This window comes from Physeter macrocephalus, chromosome 10, assembly GCF_002837175.3.
Source record: "Physeter macrocephalus isolate SW-GA chromosome 10, ASM283717v5, whole genome shotgun sequence".
NCBI lineage: Eukaryota > Metazoa > Chordata > Mammalia > Artiodactyla > Physeteridae > Physeter > Physeter macrocephalus.
Window position 1 is genome coordinate 37,952,732 of NC_041223.1, and position 23,651 is coordinate 37,976,382.

The 23,651-nt window shown below is 37.8% G+C and overlaps 1 protein-coding gene across 1 annotated transcript in view; it reads right to left on the bottom strand.

Moving 5' to 3' along the window:
- Positions 1-23,651, bottom strand: part of NKAIN2 (sodium/potassium transporting ATPase interacting 2) — a 550,374-nt gene that overhangs the window by 19,692 nt on the left and 507,031 nt on the right. Inside the window, exon 5 of the mRNA XM_028494717.1 lies at positions 379-439. Within this exon, the coding sequence (XP_028350518.1) occupies positions 379-439 (61 nt within the window). The remainder of the gene's footprint in view (positions 1-378; positions 440-23,651) is intronic.

Here is a 23,651-nt window from a genome sequence, read left to right on the forward strand (position 1 = left end):
GCAGTAGTGCTGAATGCTGAGACTCTGACATAAAGTTCTAGCTATTTGTATCAAATTGTAGGAAAAAATAGGAAATATGAACATTTGGTTTCATGAAGACAAATTTCTTGAATCAATCTGAAGTCAGTTCTTGTGAGAATTTTTGGAACTGTTGCAAATTGTTGATTGTTGGGATTTGTAGTCCTGGGTGAAACTGATTAGTTATCTATATGCTGGATACTTTTATGAAAAACATTTTAGCCTAATGGGTACAAAGGGCTTAGTCCCTATTCTAATGATGTGTTAAGGGATATTGTCTGAGAAGTAGGAAAGCAGGTAAGAGGCAGTAAAGAAGATGCTCTGAACTTGAAAGAAACAGAATAGAGCTTTAATACTTACAGCTGTCCTCTTCTTCAGTTATACATTTCACAACATAACAGGCGTAGATGAACCCTGCCAGCTGAAACAAAACAAAGATGCTTTAGACATGTGGCAAAGGCAACAGTACTGGATCTCACTGGGGGAGCGACTTTTCAAAGGCATGTGGTTTTGACTAGATTCAGTGTTCCAAAATAGTTCATCAGACTGGATCTGGACTCCAGTGTGGATTCTTGATTCATATAATGTACCTTATAAATGAATATATTACTCTGTTTTCCTTTGTTCTGCATTTATGTTTAAGATTTGTTAATTGCCAGGCAATCTACAACAAGTTATTTTAGGTCTAGAGGAAAAGTAAAGAATTATGGCCATTCATCAGTGGATTAGCATTTGCATTTGTGCCAATCAACTTCTAATTCACTTTTCATTAGCCCAGAGCCTAAGATTCTAAAATTGGACTCCTGCTATCAGAAAAATGTTTTGAGAGAAAAATATTAAGGAGATTCCATGAAATGTTGCCTCAACACTTTGTAAGTAAGAAAAACTCTTATTTAGACCAGTAACAGGAACCAGGACATACCAAGTATAGTTAAGATGACATGATACAGAGGAGCAACGGGGTGGATAACTGTAAGGAATATCACAATGCATTTGACTGGGATTGCACACATCAGAGCATCCTTTCTGAAACATACAACAGAGGTCCCTGTGGTCAGGGAAGTCTTTGCTCACTGAAATAGTATCTGTGGAGGAGCACAGTAAAGCCCTTTGATATATGTCCCCTCAGATGGTGTAGTTTTGTATTCCTTCATATAAGTGTAATTATTTAGTCAAATAATGAGCACTGGTATAAGGAAGCAAACTAATTTCCTGATAGGTGGAAAATTTTTTTTCCAAAATAATCCAGTTTGGAGGAATCCTTAAAGGCATGTCCTCAGGACAGTGATGAAAATTTTTCATGATGACATTTCAGACAGGCATTGATCCTACTGAGTATTTGTCATTGGGGAAGGGAACCTTGGGAAAAAGGCTACAGTCTTCAATCAGGAAGCTAAGGTACAGGGCAAAAAGTTGCTGCTGTGATAAACCTAATGAACTTGGTTTCCATTAGCTGACAGATTGCAATGTTTCTGGAAGATGTGAGTGGAACATTTTAAGTCAGAGGGTACACTGATAGGTATTTAATGAGAAGAACTATTTGGAGACAGAGGTCCGGTTAAAAGGAACTTTAGAAAATCTTTAATTTTAGTATGAGAAAGAAAGCACATTCTGGCAGATTCTAGTTCTTTTCCAAAGAGATCTGGCATGAGATAAAACAGTGGTTTTCCTGGCACAGAAACAGTGACCCTGCTTAAGAGAGAGCAATGAATGAGAAAGCAGACTTATGCAAAATATTCTTCACAAGCTTTTGTTTTCAGATCCTGGATGAGAGGGACAATGGACCCGCTGCCCTCCCACTCCCAAGTGTAGTATCTGAACCACTACACATAGTAACAGAGAGCTAGATAACACCACTGATGCTACATTAGCACTTAGGTTTTTAAAAATATGTTAGAAAAATCATCAAATAAGCATTTTTCTCTTTGAAGTATATGTTGCTATTGGCAATAAAATTGTGATAGTAAGAACAATCTACTTATATAATGGAATCATCAGGTTGCTGTTTTTATGGGACTTATTTTTAGAATACAGGGTACTATTGAAAACCAGTGTATCCTATTTGGCTTTAGCAAAGATATTGATTTGACCAAACAAAATCACACAGTGATTTGAGCATTTTCACAGATAATGGAGAAACAGATTAACACTTCTTAATCTTTTATCCACCAGGGCCCATGAAAATGCCTGTATCACTGAGTGACCTAGCCCCATGCGTACTCTGTCATGGGTGCTGGATCCAACTGTGGCGAGGTAAAGAGGCTATGGGTTTGGTTAAATCCCCTGGGTACTGCCTATATCTCCCCTTCTTCCTCCACAGGAAGGCCTTACCATTGTGGCTAAATGCCATAGATTTATCAGTAGTTTATCTCTTCTTTTCAGTTTAAAATACTTGCTACTTGAATTATCTACAAAGCAACCTTTTTCCTAATCACAAACTTTTCTCTTGATTTTCACGCATCACTTAATTACTTTTAAATGAAAATCTAGGTAAAGAGCATTGATAAATTCTGAGATTCAGGGCCAGTGAGTTTAAACTTCTCATTAAAGTGTCACTAGAATCTAGATTATTAACTGTACACCTCTCCCAGAATGCAGCCAAGGCACTGTATTTTGCTTACCAGTGATCTTTTAATTGTATTCGGTTGCATTCTTTAATTATCAGGGGAGTGACTTTGATATAAAAGTAAATCCTGCTGCATTTCATTACAAAAGCTTGCTGATTAAGAGAACTTCAGCTTTTAAAATGGTCACCTCTAAATACAAATGGAAATTGGTTTCTCCCAAATTAATCAAGATTCATAAACCTCTGTTACCTTTCAATTTTCCTACACCAAATAAATTTCTAATTTAATTTTTACTCCCTCACAGCAATTTATAAATTTACCTACAGAAAAGCAGTTTCAAAGAATTTCTTACAGCTCTGAATACTTCCTGTAACATGCAGCTCTGCTAACAGCTGCCCGGGCCACAAAGATGAACCAAGCCAGGGTTTCCCAATCTCGGCACCACTGACATTTTGGGTTGAGTAACTCTTTTAGTGGGCTCTATTATGCATTATAGGATGTATAACTACTAACATCCTATGAACAAGACAGTTGATAATTGAGATAATCCAAAATGTCTCCAGACATTGCCATACATCCCTTCAAAGGCAAAACTGCCCCTCGTTTAGAGCCACTGTTTTAGACACAGTCTAAAGGATTTTGCAGTCTTGTAGCAGGGGTACACATATAATTGTACTTCAAAGTAGATTAAGATAAGTGCCAGGAGGAAGGAATAAAATTGATTGTCTCCTAACTGACAAACGGTAAACTGGGTGCTTTCACGCATTAGCTCATTAATCCTGACAATTACCTTTGGAAGAACATTATATGTATTTTTGCAGAGGAGAGGTAAAATGGGCCTTGCTTTTCCTGAGTGAGTTCATCAAGCGGGGAAGTTATAGACTGTGTTCAAGGAAGAGCCAGTCCTTCCATCTGATGAGAGTTTGTGGACCTCATATTAGAGCAATGGAAATAAAAGCTGTGAAGACAGACTAGGGCTATAATCAGAGGGCTTTGAGTATGTATCAAATTGCAATTCTAACTGTGTAATTTTCTGTACAGTACACTTAAGGAGCACCCCATCTTCTACTGAAGAAGTAAAAAATTTTTCACAAAAGATAAATCCTTCCTAATGTGATATATAGTCCCTGTCTAGCCTCATTTCCCACCACTCCTTGTCTCAGAATTGATGCCAGTATTAAGCTGTTGGTAGCTTGCAGACGTATATCAGGTGGTTGCCCTCTGTTCTTTAACTCTTTAACCCCTTCTGCCAACAAAGCATGCGGATGCCCTACATCTCCTCCCTTCCTTCCTTGCTCAGCTCTCCACCTTTGAGTAGTTCTAACTCATCCTTTAAGACTGAAGTAAAGTGTTGCCTTCCCAAAGAACTGGCAATCCATTCCCAGGGTAGGTTGTAGGTTGGCATTTTGGAGATAGAACTCGAGAGATGGGGGTGGAAGGCTTTGAGAGGGAATAACAGGGGAAAGGTGAGAACATCTTCCAAACAGAGGTCAGAGAACCTATGAGAAGATATGGATTATGTTCAGAGAGGAGCAAGAGGCCCTGTTTCAGAGGAGTTTGGGCAATGTGAAGGGGTGTAATGGTTCCCAAAGTAGGCAACAGTGACCCACATTGTCATCGTGGATATGAATACCTGGAATTAAAATAAAATTATTTTATTCTGTTCCTTATTTAAAGATGGCTTAGAGTAACAATGAAAGATACCAGTGGTATTATACTAGGCAAACATATAATTATCCACTTGTAAAAAACCAAAATATTACAGTAGTCTTAGTCTTTGGCATTCAAAGCAGAGCTAAGCCTAAATCTTTTTATTTTTATTCATCTTTTCACCTTGATACATCTAATATGATTTGTTCACTTCTAATTCACCTGATAGGGAATTATATATCATCTTGATATCATTACTGGCTGAAAGGAAATGATATTTTCTCTCTATAACTAAATCAGATTAAAATTCTTTTTTGTTTCTACAAACCAAATTATGACTGTATATCCCAGAAATTCACTTAGAAGCTAATAGATAAGAGGAAACTGAAGCCTTTTGGTAAGTATTTTAAAAGATTTAATTTTAATAATTGAAAATGTAATAGCCTTAGTGTTTAAAATACTATCTTTTGGACTTTTTTTTAGGAAGTTGGAGTAGACATACTTTTCCCTAACCCTCCCACTAAATACTGCTGAAAACCCTGGACATTATATATATAAAACACACATAGGAAGACTCTGAAAGATGGAAAGAAGGTAGACTGGCTAGGAATCTTGGAACCCAAAGAAGGACATGGGAGTGAGTTTCCTATTTTTCTTTTGTCTCACATATACCCCAAGTATTGGGGCTGAAGAAGCCCACGACACAGAAATGCCAATAGGCACAGATAAAAGAGCACCAACAAAAGCTTGCTCTCTCTAACCAAAGGACCAGGAAAGGAACAGCCTAACAAGACAGAAAAAAAATTTAAGACAATAATAGCCCTCTTTAGCCAACGCCACGGAAAAAACTGTAACCCCACTCCCCAGCCACAGCAACAAAGAAGAGGGAGCCAAGTCTTCCCTCCTGGCCAGGCTGTGGTGTCTGAGAAGGGAGGCAGGGAGCCTGGACTTTCATTCCTGCCAGGAAGGAGGAAGTCCCCCTCCGTAATGTCTGTAGAGACCCCCAAAGGGAATCTAGACTTCTGGCCTCACTCTGTAGTAAGAAGGCACCCCTCCCTTCCCAACTGGGATGGTGTCAGAGGAGGCTTAGTGGAGAATCAGGACTTTCACCAATGACCAGCAGTAATGAGGTCAATGCCCTTCCCTATGGTGTCAGATGAAGCCAGCTGGGAGCAGTAACAAGGCACTCCTACCCCCCCTAGCCATGGAGGTACCAGTGAACGCTGAGTAGAGAACAGGAACTTCCACTGTCTCCAAGCCTTAATGAGAAGCCCTTCCTCTGTTGAGTATCAATAGAGTCTGAGTGGGGAATCTGGACTTCTAACCCCTGCTCGGAAGTAATGAGTCAGTGTCTCTCCTTCCCCTGCCAAAGGAGCACCAGAGAAAGCCAGCTAAACAGAAGATTTAAGAAAGATATAGAGTCTCATGATATAATACCCAAAGTGTCCATGTTTCAATTTAAAATTCCTCGCTGTATCAATAAGGATAAAGTTTTCAACATGAATGAAAACAGACAACCAATGGAAGCTAACACAGAGCTGGATGACAGATGTCAGAATTATCTGGCAAACATTTTAGAGTAAAAAAAATGCTTCAGCAAGAAGTTATGAACACACTTGAAATGAATGAAAAAAAAAAGTGTCAGCAAAGAAATAGAAGATATAAAGAAGAGCCAGACTGAAAATTTAGAACAGAAAAAAAAATTCACTAACCAAAATTAAAAAAACTCAATTGCAGAATGGAGGAGACAGGACTGAATCAGTGAACTTGAAGATAGAACAATAGAAATTACCCAATATACACGAGGAAAAAAAGTAGACTAAAAAAAAAAAAATGAACAGAGCCTCATACAGCGATAGGACTATAATAAAACATCTAACATTTGTGTCATTGGAGTCCTGAAAAGAAAGGAAAAAAAGAGCAGTACTGAAAAAGTACTTGAAAAAATAGTGACTGCAAACTTTCCAAATTTGACTTATGTATTCAAGAGGCTGATTGAAGCCCAAACAGGAAAAACCCAAAGAAATTCATACCAAGATTCACGATGGTCAAAATTTAGAAGACCAACTACAAAAATCTTGGAAGAAAAAAGACAGAAACATTTATGTATAGCCACTCTGGAAAACAGTTTGAAGTTTTCTTAGAAAAACTAAACACACAACTGCAATATAACCCAGCAGCACACTCCTGGCCATTTATGCCAGAGAAAGGAAGATGTGTTTGCACAAAAACCTGTACACTAAAGCATATAGCAGCTTTATCCATAATAGCCCCAAACAGGATGCAATCCAGATGTCCTTCATTGAGTGAACTGTTCAACAAACTGCCATATTTCGTATTATGGAATACTACTCAGAAGTACAAGAAAGGGACTAGTGATACATGCAACGACTTGTATAAATTTCCATAGAATTATGCTGAGTGAAAAAAGCCAATTCCCTACGGTTGTATACTGTATGGTTCCATTTAAATAACATTCTTGACATGACAAAACTAGAGAAATGGAGAACAGATTAGTGGTTGCCAGGACTGGGGAAGGTGGGGTGTCACAGGGAAGTGGATGTGGCAATGCAAGGGATTCTTGACTGCACCACTGTCAGCATCCTAATAGTGATGTTGTACTATAGTTTTGCAAGATGTTACCATTGGGCAAAACTGGATAAAGGGTACACAAGACCTCTCTGTATTATTTCATACAATTGCATTATGTATTTCACAATTATTTTCTATGTATTTCTACAATTATTTCACAATAAAAAGATGAATTTAAAAATACTACATTCTAGGCAACTGTTATTTATGTTAAAAGACCGTTTGTATTGTTATTATAATTTCTAAATTTGCAAATATATTTAAACAAGGTAGATGTACTTGTTTTCTTAAGTACAAAGACACATTTTAATTCTGAGCCCTTAGATCAACATAGAAGTTCACAGTAGTTTTTTACGCTGATACAATATAGAATTATTATTCAACGCTCCTTTTTTGACTGGGAGTGGAGATGGGGGTAGCAAACTATTTTTTTTTTTATCTGCACATGTCTCATTCTCAAATAGATTTGTTCTGTGTTTCATTTAAATCATCTATTTTTGTTCTGAATTCGTAATTCAGATGTTATAAGCCTATGCTTTTTGTAATATTAATTTGAACAGAAGGATATTATGTGCTCACAAAATATACTTTTAAGTTGCAAATGCTTTTACTTGCTCTTTTGCATCTTATTCCATTTACGTATTTCAAGATTGCTTTAGCAAAATATTCTAATATGATTATATCAGTGTTATTAAGAAGGTCTTTTATATGAAATACTTTTTATGTAGACTGGTGTATCATTTCAGTTGTCCACCAGATGATTCTTATCCTAAACTATTCCAATGGCTGGGCTATAAGGCGCATGTTGCAAATTTTCTTTGCTATGAATAATCCAGGTGCAGTTATCAATCTACAATAACGCATGGAGGATTGCCTTTAGGGCTGTTGTGAACTTCCACAGCCTACTGAGTCAGAAAAGCTTTTCAGAGGATCAGAAACATATCCTAATACCAGCCTTTAGGTATTGTGTCGCATCACCAAGCATGACCGTATTAAACACTTTTTAAAAGATTAAATAAAGGTAGACGTACATGCAAACTTGCCTTATCTTCTTAAGGCTGGGAAATGGACTGAACTGCATGCCAACGCTGGCTTAACCAATAATTCCCGTTCTAAACTGGCCTCTGGAGACTGGCAGATTTCTTCAGGCCAACCTTACCAAAGAGTTACCCGGGTTCAAATGAGTCTAATGTATTAGTAAAGCTGGAAGAGCAGGAGATACTCAGGCAGGGTAAAAGACGACTAATAAAATTCAAATGTCATCATGGTTAATGCCTCATTCAGAGTTTAAATATCCCATTAGTTTTAAAAACTGTACTGAGAGCAGTAGTTCAACCATTGTGTACATCTGCCATTTGGGAGGTGATCAAATAAATGGCTGATCTAGTGCAATAGAACTGCCACAAGATACCTTTAGTTTTTGAGACAGGACCCATAATGGGAGTTTGTAACCAAAATTGTTCTTTGAAAATAACTGGCATTATGTTATACACCTAAAACGAATACAATGTTATATGTCAATTATATCTCAATTAAAAAGAGAAAATGATTGGGAAATGCAAAAAGCAACCTGTCAACAACACGCTACTATTTTGGTAATAAAACTAAGTTTGATAATAAAAGTAAGATTGTATACATGTCACAGGTAATAGGGACCCTGATTTATTTATAGTGAAGCACCTGAGAAAGAGAAATGCTACAATGTTCTGTAAAATGTAAACAATCAATACTGTCCAATAGCAACTCTGAACAAAGTAAATACATGATACTTTTGTGAGCAAATGGTACAAATAGCATAATATTTGCTCAGAGATAATAGGGACCCTAAAGCAAAAGTAGTTGTACAAGTGAGACATGCAAAAATAAATTAGCCCATCTTAGGTATGTCGACATCAACAGACAGGGTTAAAAGAGGTCAGTGTATTTCATTGGAGAGAGTGTGCTGTTCTAGAGATGATGGGGAGTACAAGGCTAGATTCTTCTGAAGAGACTAGGAGAATTGTACTGCAATACTAGTTGCAAAAATGACCCGTGTTTTTAAAAAGGTGCTAAAACTATATTAACATTTCTCTCTTTTTCAGAGGTGCTAGATAAGGAAAATTTGGAATATATAACATACTTGGTGCTTCAGCACATATCACACCATGATATTTCAAGAAATCATGAATAAGATGACATTGTAAGAATATGTATGTGTAAATGTATAGTATGTGTGTGGAGACTATGCACTGGATCTGTATCTGGTTAAAGACTTAGACTCTGAAAAGAGCCACAGTGAAGAGATCAGTTTAGAACTGGAGGGCAGTTTCAATAAGCATGCTTCAGGTGTCTCACCCTAAGTCGTGTTCTGCATGTCATTTTAAAATTCTTGAGAAAGAACAACAATGATCTGATGATCAAATTCTGTAACTATATGGAGGATGCCTAAACTAGCAGTGTGGTCCTTGGCTAGCTGAAGAGAATCACTGTGTGTAGAACAAGGGAGGTGAATAGCCCCCCTTCCTTCTGGTCTCATCAGTCAAAATACTGACAGTGTTCAGTGCTGGTACCACAGTTGAAGAGAGATACTCAGCAGAATTGTAACCACACTGTGAAGGGAGATACAGGAACGAGATAGGATGAGTGAACTTCCCAGCTCATAGAAAGTTCTTTACAAACATGGTGAGGATGGTGATGATGATGATAGAGAATTTCCCATGCAGATTGATGGTTGACTGCTTCCTGGGAACATCACTGAAAACCCCATGACCTCTGTGATCACTTCCCTTCAGAGATGTAAAAAATAAGTAATGAGTAAATTATCATTGTTTAGAAATAAAAGTTGGAAATAGTACATCCATTCATATGTTTTCTGTATAAATAACATTTCTGTATAATTTCTGTACAGTTAACATTTAGCAAAGAGCAAAGTGAACACATCTACCCATGTTAGTAAATATTCTGTTTTTCCATGTTAAAGTAACTGATGAAATATAGCAGGCCATTTAATATTTGGGCAATGGTGAAAAAGACATTGTCTTTGGTCTCTAAGATTCTGTCTGGTCCACATTTCTAGGGGAATCTGGGATCCTTAGAATAATACTGCTGCACATGTATGGGCACAAGGCCTCTGTTTAGGCAGAAGTCATTCCTTTCAATAGGATACTAAGTAGATTAGACTCCACTAGAGACCTTTCTGGAATTGACCGGTTATCATCTTCCAGACTAGAAGTTGATTTCCATTTAAGTGTTTCTTTACAGAAACAGGAGCTGAGTCAAGAAATACAGCTGGGACTCATAAATCTCACTGGGCAAACTACAAGTCTGACATCAAACTCCTTGCTGGCTCTATCGATGCCAGCTGGAATGTCCCCATGGCTTGGAGGCATATGCTGTCCTCTCACAGCCCGGAATTTTAGTCCAGGCTGACCGGTTACGTGGTGGGAGGTGTAAGAGAGTTAATGTTATTCAACTTTGATGAACCTTCATGAGGTGTTTCTTCTTTGGGCAGATAATGAGTATCAGAAAAAGTGTTAAATGACAAACTCATCATTATAAAAAAATTATTGATTAACTTTACATAAAAATGATGTCAACAAGAATAGTGCTCTCACTGTAGTAAAAAAGATTAAAAACCCCCAAACTAAAAAGGAAACATTGGCATAGCAGCTAGAGAGAAGAGTTGCTTCAAAATGTTACAGTAAACCTTACTATTAAGGTTTTGAAAATATAGTTAAATAGGAAGCTTAGAGTAATCAGTCCCTTTACCATGACATCTGTGGGAATAAGCTTTACGCTCTATGAAAAGGTATTTTATGTAGCATTCAATGAAGCTTGCTTCTGAAGCAAAGTACTTTCTGTAACATGTGGCAGAGGAAGATGAATGGGAATGAAGGTACTAACAGAAAAAGAACCCCCAAGGGGAATAAGATGTGGATTGTGGAAGACACAAATTTGAAGACCAGTTTCTTCCCAAAGCAATTTTAAAAAGCACAAAACTGAATTAAAGTGTCATTTAAAAGACCCGTCAGCTCTATCCATGTGCAGCAGGGTAGTCTAGTTGGATTGAATAACTTTGGAGTCAGAACTTGGCTATGATTGGTGTTCTTCACTGTTCCTCTCTTCCTTTCTATCTGAGTTACCTTCTTTTCAACGTAAATCCTAGATTATCTTCTTTCTACACAACACACAGCCAATATGAGGGTGAAAGATACAGGTCAAGGACTTCAGAATAAAAGGATTTCATTAATTAATGGTAACACAGTTGTTACCACTTGGGAATATATAAACTAGGAAAAACTGCAACTGTACTTGTGTGTTTTACTTTTTCGTTTTTCAATGTTTAAACTTCAAACAACCAATCATCTAACGAACCCCTCACGTCCTGGGAGGTAGAAAAGGAAAGACTAGTGATTACTGTTCAAGGTAATAGCTAGCATTGTTGAAGTGTTCACTATATTCTGGGCATATGTTCACATCTTTATGGCTATTGTTCTATCTATTCTTTCCAGAACCAAGGAGAGATTTTCCATATTACCCATGATTTACAAATGAGAAAGCTGAGGCTTGAGGGAATTAAGTGATACTCCAAGATTAAGAGATAGTAAGAACTTGAGTCCGGGTCTACAAACCTGAAATACTATGTTTTTCACTCTTACATGGTATTGTTAACTTATCCAACTGGCAAAACTGACTACTGTCGCATGAGGGAACATAAGATTGTAAAACTCTGAGTGAATTCATATTCAGAAAGAAAAATCCTAAAATTAAGTTCACCGACTTTTCCAAGTTGAAATTTGAATATAGAGGATAGTATTGAGCTTTGGATTAGCAGAGGTTGGAAATCAGCAAGAAAAAAGCTGGCTCAGCTATCAGACAAACCATGGAGGAGTTTAACGCCACTTGTGGGGAGTCTGGGGTGTGTAGAAGAACTGGAATATTCCTCCCACCCATTTAATTACCATTTCAGTTCTCTTTCAGTGATTCCAACTCATCACGATTTTATAGTCCTTCTCTGAATTGTTTATATATGCCTCTACACACCAGAGTGGGCTCCTTATATTAGAATATATTGGTGAGCCACTAATTACCATCAGTTTACTGTTGGTGAGCAAGGCAAGCCTCACATTAGGTGGATGGTCATAGGGGCGGTATGGTTCTAAGAGCCTGAAAATCTGATCAATGGCTCTCCTTGCTCATATGATAAAGAATTGATACCAAAGCATTCAAGAACATGTGTGATTTGGCCCAAGGTTATCCTTCCAGCCCCAACTCTTGTGGCTCCCCTTTACTCTTCCATATTAAATCTCCAGGTAGTTACCCCCATATACATGACATACTGTTTGATACCTTCATGCTTTTGAATATGGCATTTTCCTATCCAACAAATAAAATTTAACACCATATAGTGAGTGCCTACATGCAGCATGGGCTACTTCAAGACTACTTCTCAGGGAAGTACTTCCCAGATGTCAAAAGGCACAGATAGGTACTCTCTGCTCTGTACTCATATAGCACCCTGTTAAATACCTATATTATACAACTTAATTAATATTATTGGAATTCTTTTTTTGCCTGTTAACTCTTAAACTCAGCTCTGAGGACTCTCAAGACTCCGCATGAATATTTCTGTGATCCCAGAAAGATCCCTCTTGCCCCTGTCTTGTCACCATTCCTCCCATTCCCACCCCACCCGCCAGGCAACCAGTGTTTCGAATTCAGAAACCATATAATAATTTTGCTGGGTCTTGACTTCATACAAATAGAATCATAATGATTTGTGTGTGGCTTCTTCCATTGAGTATACTATTTTGGGGATTAATCCAAGGTATTGCATGTATCAGTAATTTAATCTGTTTTATTTTCATCCGGCATTCCATTGTATGAATATTCATATATCGGTTAACTTTTGCTACATAACAGACCACCTCAAAATTTAGGGTTTGAAAAAACCATTTTTTGCTCATTGTCCTGTGGTTTGGCAATTTGGGTTGAGTTCAGATGGGCAGTTCTTTTGCTAAACTTGGTTGATTGTTAATCATCTAGGCAGCTCTTTTCCTTGGGGTTGGCTGATTGTTAGTTGAGGTGATAAGGATAAATGTACCACATATTTGTAGTCTCACATATTTAATCATCTATCAGGGAAATCTGGCTTGTTCAAACTGATGTGGCAGGGGCTTCCCTGGTGGCGCGGTGGTTGAGAGTCTGCCTGCTAATGCAGGGGACACGGGTTCGTGCCCCGGTCCGGGAGGATCCCACATGCTGCAGAGCGGCTGGTCCCGTGGGCCGTGGACGCTGGGCCTGAGTGTCCGGAGCCTGTGCTCCACAGCGGGAGAGGCCATGGCAGTGAGAGGCCCGCGTACCGCAAAAAAAAAACAAAAAAAAAACTGATGTGGCAGATTCCCAGAGCAGTAATAGTAGGCTGAACTTTTCAAGTCCCTGTATTATTTTTGCTATCATCCCAGTGTCAAAATGAATGGGTTACCATTACAGCAAAAATCTCTCATGATACCACAATTTACTTATCAATTAACCTGTTGAAGGAAATTAGGGTTGCCTCCATGTTTGGAGCACTATGATTAAAGCTGCCCTAAACATTTTCTACAGACCTTTTTGTGAACATACATTTTCCTTTATCTTAAAGAAATACCTACTAGTGGAATTGCTGGGTCATTGCAGGGTAGGAACCTGGATGAATGGAAGTGGTCTGGGCCTCTGGAAACAATTAGCAGGGAGAATAAACAGTGGTTTCTTCAAGAATATAGATTGCTAGTATCCAACTTTTATCTTTATTTTTTTTTGTATGTTTGTACAATGTGATCATCTTCCCAGTATCTCATTATACCCTAAACTTCAGTAAAGTTTCACTATGAGTTCTTACATTAGCAATCCTTTGGGGAACTAAAGGAATCAAGATAACAATGTACAAAGATGAGATGTAAGGAGACAATTGAGAATCCAGTTAAAAGAGTGGAGTTAGGGGTGTCAAGAAAGGCCCTAAGATTCTCCCAGTGATACTGCAGAATACATTGTGTATGGGATGGGAATTTGGACTATTTTTTAATCCCAAAGAACAAGTTGATCCCAGTAGATGGAAGGCTTTCACTAGCAAATGAATAAGCATAATGCCTAGCACTTAGTAAGCTCTCAAAGATTAACTAGTTTCTATTTCCATCTAGTTCCAATCTTGTATCTTGGACTAATTTGAATAATTATACTTCAGGATTTCCTGATTAAATAGTGACAGGAAGTTATGTTTCATATAGTTTATAGGTCAATGTGAAGATAAATGAAGTCACAACTATGAATGTACTTTGAGCTCATAGGAGAAATACCCTATGATTTAATCATTCCCATCATCTCTAATTGTTCATCAGACTCAGATTCTATTCAACCATCCTCCTCGAGAAGGAAGGAGGTCTTTTTATTTCTTTTTTGTTCCCAGCTGTATTGATTGTCTCAAGTGGTTTCTGTTTCTGCTCCCCACCTTGTCTAACTGTAAAGATATAGAAGTTGAGAACTGTCATCTAATTTAGAGACTTTTATGGAAACACCTTTTTTTTTTTTTTTTTTTTGTGGTACGCGGGCCTCTTACTGTTGTGGCCTCTCCCGTTGCAGAGCACAGGCTCCGGACGCGCAGGCTCAGCGGCCATGGCTCACGGGCCCAGCCGCTCCGTGGCATGTGGGATCTTCCCGGACCGGGGCACGAACCCGTGTCCCCTGCATCGGCAGACGGACTCTCAACCACTGAGCCACCAGGGAAGCCCCCGGAAACACCTTTTAAAATTGAAGTTTAGACATACGGATTAGAATTGTTTCTCTTATCTCCCCAAATTTTAAAAGTCCTTTAAAAGGTATTTACTTATTCTTTATTAGTAAATATCATTCATATTTCTGAGCTCTAAATCTTCCTATATTTATATTAAACTAATTCTATCTGGATTACGAGTTCTTATTTTCTCCCTTTATTTATTATATCGTTAAAGCTTTCTCATTATACACTTGTCAAAAATTATCAGAGAGAGTACAACATTGATAACTCCATTAAAGAAACAAAAGGGAAGAGAAAACAAAAGAGGGGAAAAAAGAGGATTTGATAAGTTTGTAAAGATATGAGGAAATAAAAAACTGCTGAGAATGGCCCCCATGCAGGGATTTTTTAAAAATTCATTATTTAGAAATTATGATCCAGATACTGTAAGAACCATGTTTTTGTTTCTTTAATTCAGCATATTCGTATTTAAACTGACTTGTAGTTTTTTGCCCCTAATCTGGGAAAATATGTTTTTCATTCCCTTATATTATTTATTATATTTAAACATACACAAAGGAGCATGCTCCTCATAGCCACAGCGTCAGCTCAGAGAGAGAAAGAGCAGTCTGCTTTCTTCTTATCTTTAAAGATGCTGTCATTATCAGTGTTCTCCCAGAAAAGTGAGGCTTGATGACTACCTTCTCATTTTACCTTAATGACTTCAAAATTGTTGAAACCGCATTACTGAATGTTACTGCTGTGCACGCGTGTATGAGTGCCTGTGCGCGTGTGTATGTGAATGTCTGAGGAGACATTCTGAGGAGGGTCTGAGGAGAGCAAGAAATGGTAAGCGATGGCATTCTGTTGATTTTCATGGTCTTTTATGAAGGTTGACTGAGTTCCAAAATTAGTCTCCATCTGCTTCTGCAGATCAATTTTCTAAAATTCAGACAGTTTAATAGAGATGTTTTTCTACACGTAATTTCCCCCCTCCAATTCTTACGTCCCCACCTAGAATTTCTTTGTGACTAAGTGTAATTCCTTCTAAATACCTTTGTTCAGATAGCTGATTTCCAACTATTTGCACCTTCACTATCCCAGTGGTATACCATACTCAGTCTTTTACAGCTTCCTGAAAAGCAGGTAGACTTTGCTGTTCCTCGTCTCTGATGAACATATTCAATCTGAGAGTATTAGTAAATACTAAAATTAGCATTTTATTATGTTCACACACAAACTCTTCTACTCCTTACAATCTTCTTATGAGGTAGGTATAATTATTACACTCCCTTTGTAGGTGAAGAATTTGGGTTATAGAGAAGTTAAATGACTTCTTTGAAGTCACCTGCTATCAAGCCATAGAGCTGGGATTCTAATCCAAGCTGCCTAGCTCCAGAATACATGCTTTTAACCACTATTCTATGCTGCCATTCCAACCTAGCACACTAAAGACTGCATTCTCCTTGGCACTATGCCTTTTTAGAATAGCCATTTCATGAACTAAAGTTTGTCCCTTGAAATGCAGCTGGTTAGAAAAGTAAGCACAAGTAAGTATCAAAAAGCATAACTTTCTTTGTGGCCTTCAACATTATTTATTTATTAAAAACTTGAATTAAAGGGAATACATTTTCTTATTTAAATCCTTAGGCAATTAAAGAAATCTGACCACATGGTAATATATTTCCTTGATTACATCTTATTTTGCAGAGGTAAAAATGTCAGGCTCAAATCAACTATTTCTATTTCTTAGTCACAGTTAATAGGCCGAACACCTAAGCCTCTAATCTAAGTTTCATATCTACATGTAAGATGAAATAAACTATGATGAAGATGAAATATAGACACCCAGCAGTAGAAAAAAGGAAACTTAAAATTCCTAAAGGTAAAGTAACTGAGCAAAAAATACTGGGCACAAACATACATGAATAATTGTCAATATAGAGTTCCTATGGTTTGAAGTTTGGTACTCTATTATTGGAGAAATTCTTTTTAAAAACACAGTTTTATCTATTAGAAAATATGGTATAATAGAAAGATGTTTAAAAAATTACATTGTATAATAACACAGTTCAGGCTTTATTAAAGCAGAAGTGCAGAGGAATACGAGGCTATCATAGGAATAAAATGCACAGCCACACCCACAGGAGCTTATACTATTTGGAAGGCAAGGGAAACAGACACACACACACAGACACACACACACACATCACACACTACTTGAAAGGTAGAAAAAAGGACTGGAGGGATGGTGTACTTTTCCACTGCCTTTCTGTGGCTATGATTTCTTTTCCTACTCTAAGGGGGTGTATTGAGTGATTGGAGGTTGGATGAAGAAGAGAGGTAAAACAGTCTACTTCCTGTTCTCAGTTCTTCTAGCCTAGAATTGCAGCTCTGTTTCAAACTCAATAATGTCTCAAGTATGGTGTGTCCGGTAAAAATTGAGTATAGTGTGCAGTAAACCCCAGGACACTGGCATTCTCAGAAGAAATCCAATGCTATACTATTGGGTAGAAATATAAAGTCCATAGTTTTGCAAATATATCTGTGGAGGCTTAATGAACAACGAAGAAAAAGTTAGGTTTAATCATTTCTCACAGGGTGGTCTGATTGTGAACAGAGATCTCTGTGCATTGTCTCAGAACAAAAATTCCCCCAAACCAAACTGCAAATGGACTCAGGAGGATGAGATTTGATTTTCTTTCCTGCCAGAGATGCCAGCTTTAGTCAAAAGGAGCAGAGTATTGAAGCTGGCACAGCAAGTGGGGCATTTTCACGTTGGTTACTGAATCTTCCCAGGCTGGACCACTTCAGATTTCTTTTTTGGTCCTCTTGGCCTTGACTCTTTGGATACTCTCAGTATTTCAGCAGCTTGACCTTTCTAAGAGAACAGAAATGTTCAGGATAGTAAAAGGAAAAAAAATCTTTATTTCAGTTAAACCAGTGTCAAGAGTGTTCTGAAGCTGCCCATTGCAATAACCTTGACTGATACAGCTTGGTTCCTCACAGTGTTATCTTAGCTAAGATGGTAGTCACTGCTCAAGATGAATGAATGATTGAAGCTATGAGCACTTTCCCACTTCAGAGATAATGTCTGTTTATATTCACATGGAATGATAATACATTTTTCATGATAAATTGCCAAGTTCTACCTGTAAACAACTATATCCTATTCAAAGAGTTTTTTGGGGGGCGGGGGAACAAAATGGGATTAAACAAACAAAATTAACATATTGTTTCCTGGGCGGTCAAAGTTTCCTAAATACTTTAGAACTTGAATATATTGTTTGGAGATGACCTCAATATATAATGTAGGTTTTTACAAAAAAAATCTGTATCAGTTTCTTATTTAAGCCATTAATCCAATGGGTGAAAAATAGAAGTTCCTTTGAGGAGATGAAAGGCTGGCTTCATACCAAGAAAGCTGCAAAAGAAGGTTCAGGATGACTTGGCCCAATTAGTCTCCTGGAAAATTGGCAGATGCAGAACTCACTTCTGAGTTCCATTTTTGCCTGTCTCAAAAACTGTCAAATACTTGCTCTCGCCTTTACGGCTCAATCCATTGAATACTTAATATCCCCAAGTCCTGCAGTTAAAAGAGATGAAGCATTTTCTCTTCATGGAAGTGAAAAGTGCTCAAATCACTTGCTTATAAAATATAGACTGAGTCCTTTCCACATGCTATGCCCAAGTGTAGTGGGAGTATTAAGAATGAGAGATCAGGAAATGAAAATGTTCTCTTCCGTTCCATCAAGAGTTGGGAAATTTACTTTTTAAAATAATCATCGAATTCCTTGACAGGATTTCTGGAGCTCCGTACTTTTCTTTCCAACTGCACCCCAGGCATCTCCCCTTGGGTGTCCTAGTAGACGCTGCAAACTTTCCATGCCCCAAACTAAATTCCTGCTCTTCTCTCTAATACCTGAGTTTACCCACAGCCTTTCTGTTTTGGGAGATGACAGTGCCATCCTTTTACACGTTAAATCCCAAAGCCAGTGGAGACCTCCTGGACTCTTCTGTCACACAATAGAACAAATCTGTTAGGAAATACTGTAGGATTTGCCTCTAAAGAATATCTAGAATCTGATCACTTTTAACCTCTGCTGTCTCCCAGCTCCAAGTTGTCATTTGTCTCACCTGGATTGCTGTAATAGTCTCCTAATTCATCTCCCCACTTCTACTCATAATTTACTTGCGACATAGCAGCCAGTGTGACCACTTAAGAATGTAAGTCAGATCATGTCCCTTCTTTGACCAAAACCCTCCCTGGCTCTCCAGTTTGCTCAGAGTAAAGGCCAAAGTCATTACAGTAGGGCCCAAATGTGACATAATCCTTTCCTCATTACCTCTCTGATCTGATCCTTTCCTTTTCCTCCCCTTGCTCACTGTTCTCTTGCCACCATGAACTTTCTCGCTATTACTTGAGTAAACAGGCCAATTGTAGCCTTTAGGCATTGGAGATTCTCTCCGTACCTCTTTCAAGTTTTGTTCAAATATCACCTTCTCAATGTTACCTTTTGATCTTGACTGTCTATTTTAAATTGCACCTTCCTTGGCACTCTCAATACCTCTAACCCTGCTCTATTTTTTCCAGAGTAATTTCATCTAATACATGGACAAGTCCTTTTTATTCCATTTCTAAAATTAGTTGTGTGGTTGACCTGGGTTATTTTGTCACTAATGATCTAGGTAGAAATTGCTGGGTCTGGTTCCTCTTGGTGAAACTGAATGTAAGTTGTAATTTGGTCCTGGTATCCTACTTTGAGAAAATTCAACAAAATTTATTCCATATTCAAGTTTACCTCCATCCCTATCCGTCCTGAAAGCCTACAATCCCATTTCTAAGGGTGGAGTCTTCATCCTCTGGGCCATAGTTGATCCCTTCACTATGGTTTAGATGCTGCATCCTCCTGCTTCCTTCCTTCATCACCTACTTTACCTCCACCTCTACCCTTAAATGTTCCTACTCTACTGTTTTTTTTCCTCTCAGGAAAAAGCCACTGAAATTATAAAAAGCCTTCCATTGACCTATGTCTTTCTGTCTATCCTTCCCATATGCAGCCAGGTTTTGAAGGATTATTCTATACTTGCTCTTCTTGTCTTTCATCCCACAACCCAGAGAAATCAGGCTTCCATCTTCTCCTCTACAGTAAAACTCTTCTCACTAAGATGATATCCAATGACTTTTCAGGATCCTAAGTCCATGGACAATATTTAATATTTGTCATGGACAAATTATGATCACTCAACTTGGCTTCAGTTCCAATACCACTGAAAAACGCCAGTGTCTTGAAAATATCACATCCTTTCACCTTAGTGACAATAGTCTCTTCCTGTTTTTCTCCCATCTATTGATAAACTTCTGTCTCCTTTCTGGGTTCTTTTTCTTTCAAAAGAACATTAGGTAAATATGATTCCAAAGTCGTCTTCTGGGCCTCCTTTCCTTCTCACTTCACACACTTCTGTATTCACTCTCACAATATGTACTGTCTGTGGACTTTGGATATAATTTTAATGAGAACAGTATTATACATAGAGAAGGTGAAAACCTGATTGCTCTGGGTTGTGGAATGAAAGTCATGTGAAGAGACAAGTATAGAATAATCCTTCAGATAAGTGGCTGCAAAGAGGAAGAAGATTCCAAATGCACATCTGCTGCTCAGCCTCCCTCCAGTACTTCAGAGTCTAATGTGCAGCAGCCCATGGGCATCAACACTGGGATGAGCTAGGAGCAACTCAAATGCATCTCGTTCAGCACTGAGTCCTCTTTGCCTTTAACTCTGGCCCTCCTCTCTTGCTCCCTGTCTCAGCAAATAGCACTGTTATCTATTCCATTGCATTAGCCTGAATTTCAGCCTTTATCACTGACACCTGCACCCTTACCTCCACTCTACTAAGTCCCAAGTTTCAACTTGCTAAGGATCTGTAAACTCGGTTCTCTTTTTTCCAAGCACATTGCCACTGCCTTAGTCTGGGTCCTTGCCATTTCTTGCAGAGTTTACTGTAATAGGTTGCCAATTCATTTCCCACACTGCTGCCAGAGTGATCTTTCTACAAATGCAATCCTAACGTGTTAGTCTTCTTTTAAAAAGGCTTTCACGTTCCTTCAGGACAAAATTCAAACTCTTTCACCTGGCGTATATGGTATTTCAAGGTTTGCCTTCTGCCTGCCAACACCAGCTTGATTTCCTTTGCACTGTATGTTGTAGCCACACCGAACTCCTTGGCAGTTGTTCATAAACGCCATTCTCTCTCACAGCTCCCCGCAACGTGTAAGAGCCCCTGGCCCTGCTTTTCCTTCTACCTGACAGGGAACTGTTGTATTCAACTTGAGAACTCTTCCTATTGGTGTTTCTTCAAAAGTCAGCTTAGAAGTCATCCCCTCAGTCTTTGTTTTGGGGTCCTTACTTTATGAGACGATCCCTTCTTTTCAAAATTTGGATTTAAATTTCATTAAGTTCAAAATTAAGCTATGCTCACTAAATAAAACTAGAGAAAGAAAAATAGAAATCTAATAAAATGTATCTATAATATACCTATAAACCCACAGTTTTGAAAAATGTTAAATACCATCATATTATACATGCTGCTTGAGGCCCACTCTTGCCTCTAAGAAAAATGTCATGAAAGTCTTTCAATGACAATGAATAGCACTCTTGACCATTTTTTGATAATGGTTATATTTATTCCATTACATAGATCAGTATAATTCACTCAATCCCCTATCATTTTCAGGTAGTTTTCATTTTTTTCTATTAGAGACATCTATTAAAACATACAGATTGGTTAAGTTATCAAATTATTTCTTTAGGACATATTCAGAATGGAATTGCTGGCATGGATTCTTTGATAAATTTCACACCCTTTGCAAAACTTAATCCTTCTATAAACAATTGCGAACTGTATTTTATTTTATTTATTTTCTTTTGGTGTGTGATATCATATGTTACCGGTGTGCAATATAATGATTCACAATTTTTAAAGGTTATGCTCCATTTATAGTTCTTATAAAATATAGCCTATATTCCCTGTGTTGTGCAACATATCCTTGTAGCTTATTTTATTTTTTAAGTGTTTTTTTAAAAAATTTTAAATTTTAGTTTATATTTTTATACAGCAGGTTCTTATTAGTCATCCATTTTATACACATCAGTGTATACATGTCAATCCCAATCACCCAATTCATCACACCCCCACCCCCACCCCCGCCACTTTCCCCCCTTGGTGTCCATACGTTTGTTACTCTGATGACACCCAACAGACGCCCATCTAACTGATGTGAGGTGGTACCTCATTGTAGTTTTGAGTTGCATTTCTCTAATAATTAGTCATGTTGAGCAGCTTTTCATGTGCTTCTTATGGATCAAAAAAGATCTTGCTGTGATTTATGTCAAAGAGTGTTCTTCCTATGTTTTCCTCTAAGAGGTTTATGGTGTCCGGTCTTACATTTAGGTCTTGAATCCATTTTGAGTTTATTTTTGTGTATGGTGTTAGGGAGTGTTCTAATTTTATTCTTTTACATTTACTCTTTTATTCTTTTACATTCTTTTTTAGCTGGCCAGTTTTCCCAGCATCACTTATTGAAGGGACTGTCTTTTCTCCATTGTATATCCTTGCCTCCTTTGTTGTAGATTTGTTGACCATAGGTGCGTGGGTTTATCTCTGGGCTTTCTATCTTGTTCCATTGATCTGTGTTTCTGTGCCAGTACCGTACTGTCTTGATTACTGTAGCTTTCTAGTACAGTCTGAAGTCAGGGAGTCTGATTCTGCCAGCTCCGTTTTTTTCCCTCAAGACTGCTTTGGATATTAAGGGTGTTTTGTGTCTCCATACAAATTTTAAGATTTTTTGTTCTAGTTCTGTGAAAAATACTAGTGGTAGTTTGATAGGGACTGCATTGAATCTGTAGATTGCTTTGGGTAGTACAGTCATTTTCACAATGTTGATTCTTCCAGTGCAAGAACATGGAATCTGTAGATTGCTTTGGGTAGTATAGTCATTTTCACAATATTGACTCTTCCAATCCAGGAACATGGTATATCTCTCCATCTGTTGCTATCATCTTTAATTTCTTTCATCAGTGTCTTATAATTTTCCACATACAAGTCTTTTGTCTCCCTAGGTAGGTTTCTTCCTAGGTATTTCATTCTTTTTGTTGCAATGGTAAATGGGAGTGTTTCCTTAATTTCTCTTTCAGATTTTTCACCATTAGTGTATAAGAATGCAAGATATTTCTGTGCATTAATTGTGTTTCCTGCAACTTTACCAAATTCATTTATTAGCTCTAGTAGTTTTCTGGTGGCATCTGTAGGATTCTCTATGTATAGTATCATGTCATCTGCAGACAGTGACAGTTTTACTTCTTCTTTTCCAATTTGTATTCCTTTTATTTCTTTTCCTTCTCTGATTGCCGTGGCTAGGGCTTCCAAAACTATGTTGAATAATAGTGGTGAGGGTGAACATCCTGGTCTTGTTCCTGATCTTAGAGGAAATTCTTTCAGTTTCTCACCATTGAGAATGATGTTTGCTGTGGGTTTGTCATATATGGCCTTTATTATGTTGACGTAGGTTCCCTCTATGCCCACTTTCTGGAGAGTTTTTATCATAAATGGGTGTTGAATTTTGTCAAAAGCTTTTTCTGCATCTATTGAGATGATCATATTGTTTTTCTCCTTCAATTTGTTAATATGGTGTATCACATTGATTTGCATATATTGAAGAATCCTTGCATCCCTGGGATAAATCCCACTTGATCATGCTGTATGATCCTTTTAATGTGTTGTTGGATTCTGTTTGCTAGTATTTTGTTGTGGATTATTGCATCTATATTCATCAGTGATATTGGTGTGTAATTTTCTTTTTTCATAGTATCTTTGTCTGGTTTTGGTATCAGGGTGATGGTGGCCTCATAGAATGAGTTTGGGAGTGTTCCTTCCTCTGCAATTTTTTGGAAGAGTTTGAGAAGGATGGGTGTTAGCTCTTCTCTAAATGTTTGATAGATTTCACCTGTGAAGCCATGTGGTCCTGGACTTTTGTTTGTTGGAAGATTTTTAATCACAGGTTCAATTTAATTACTTGTGATTGGTCTGTTCATATT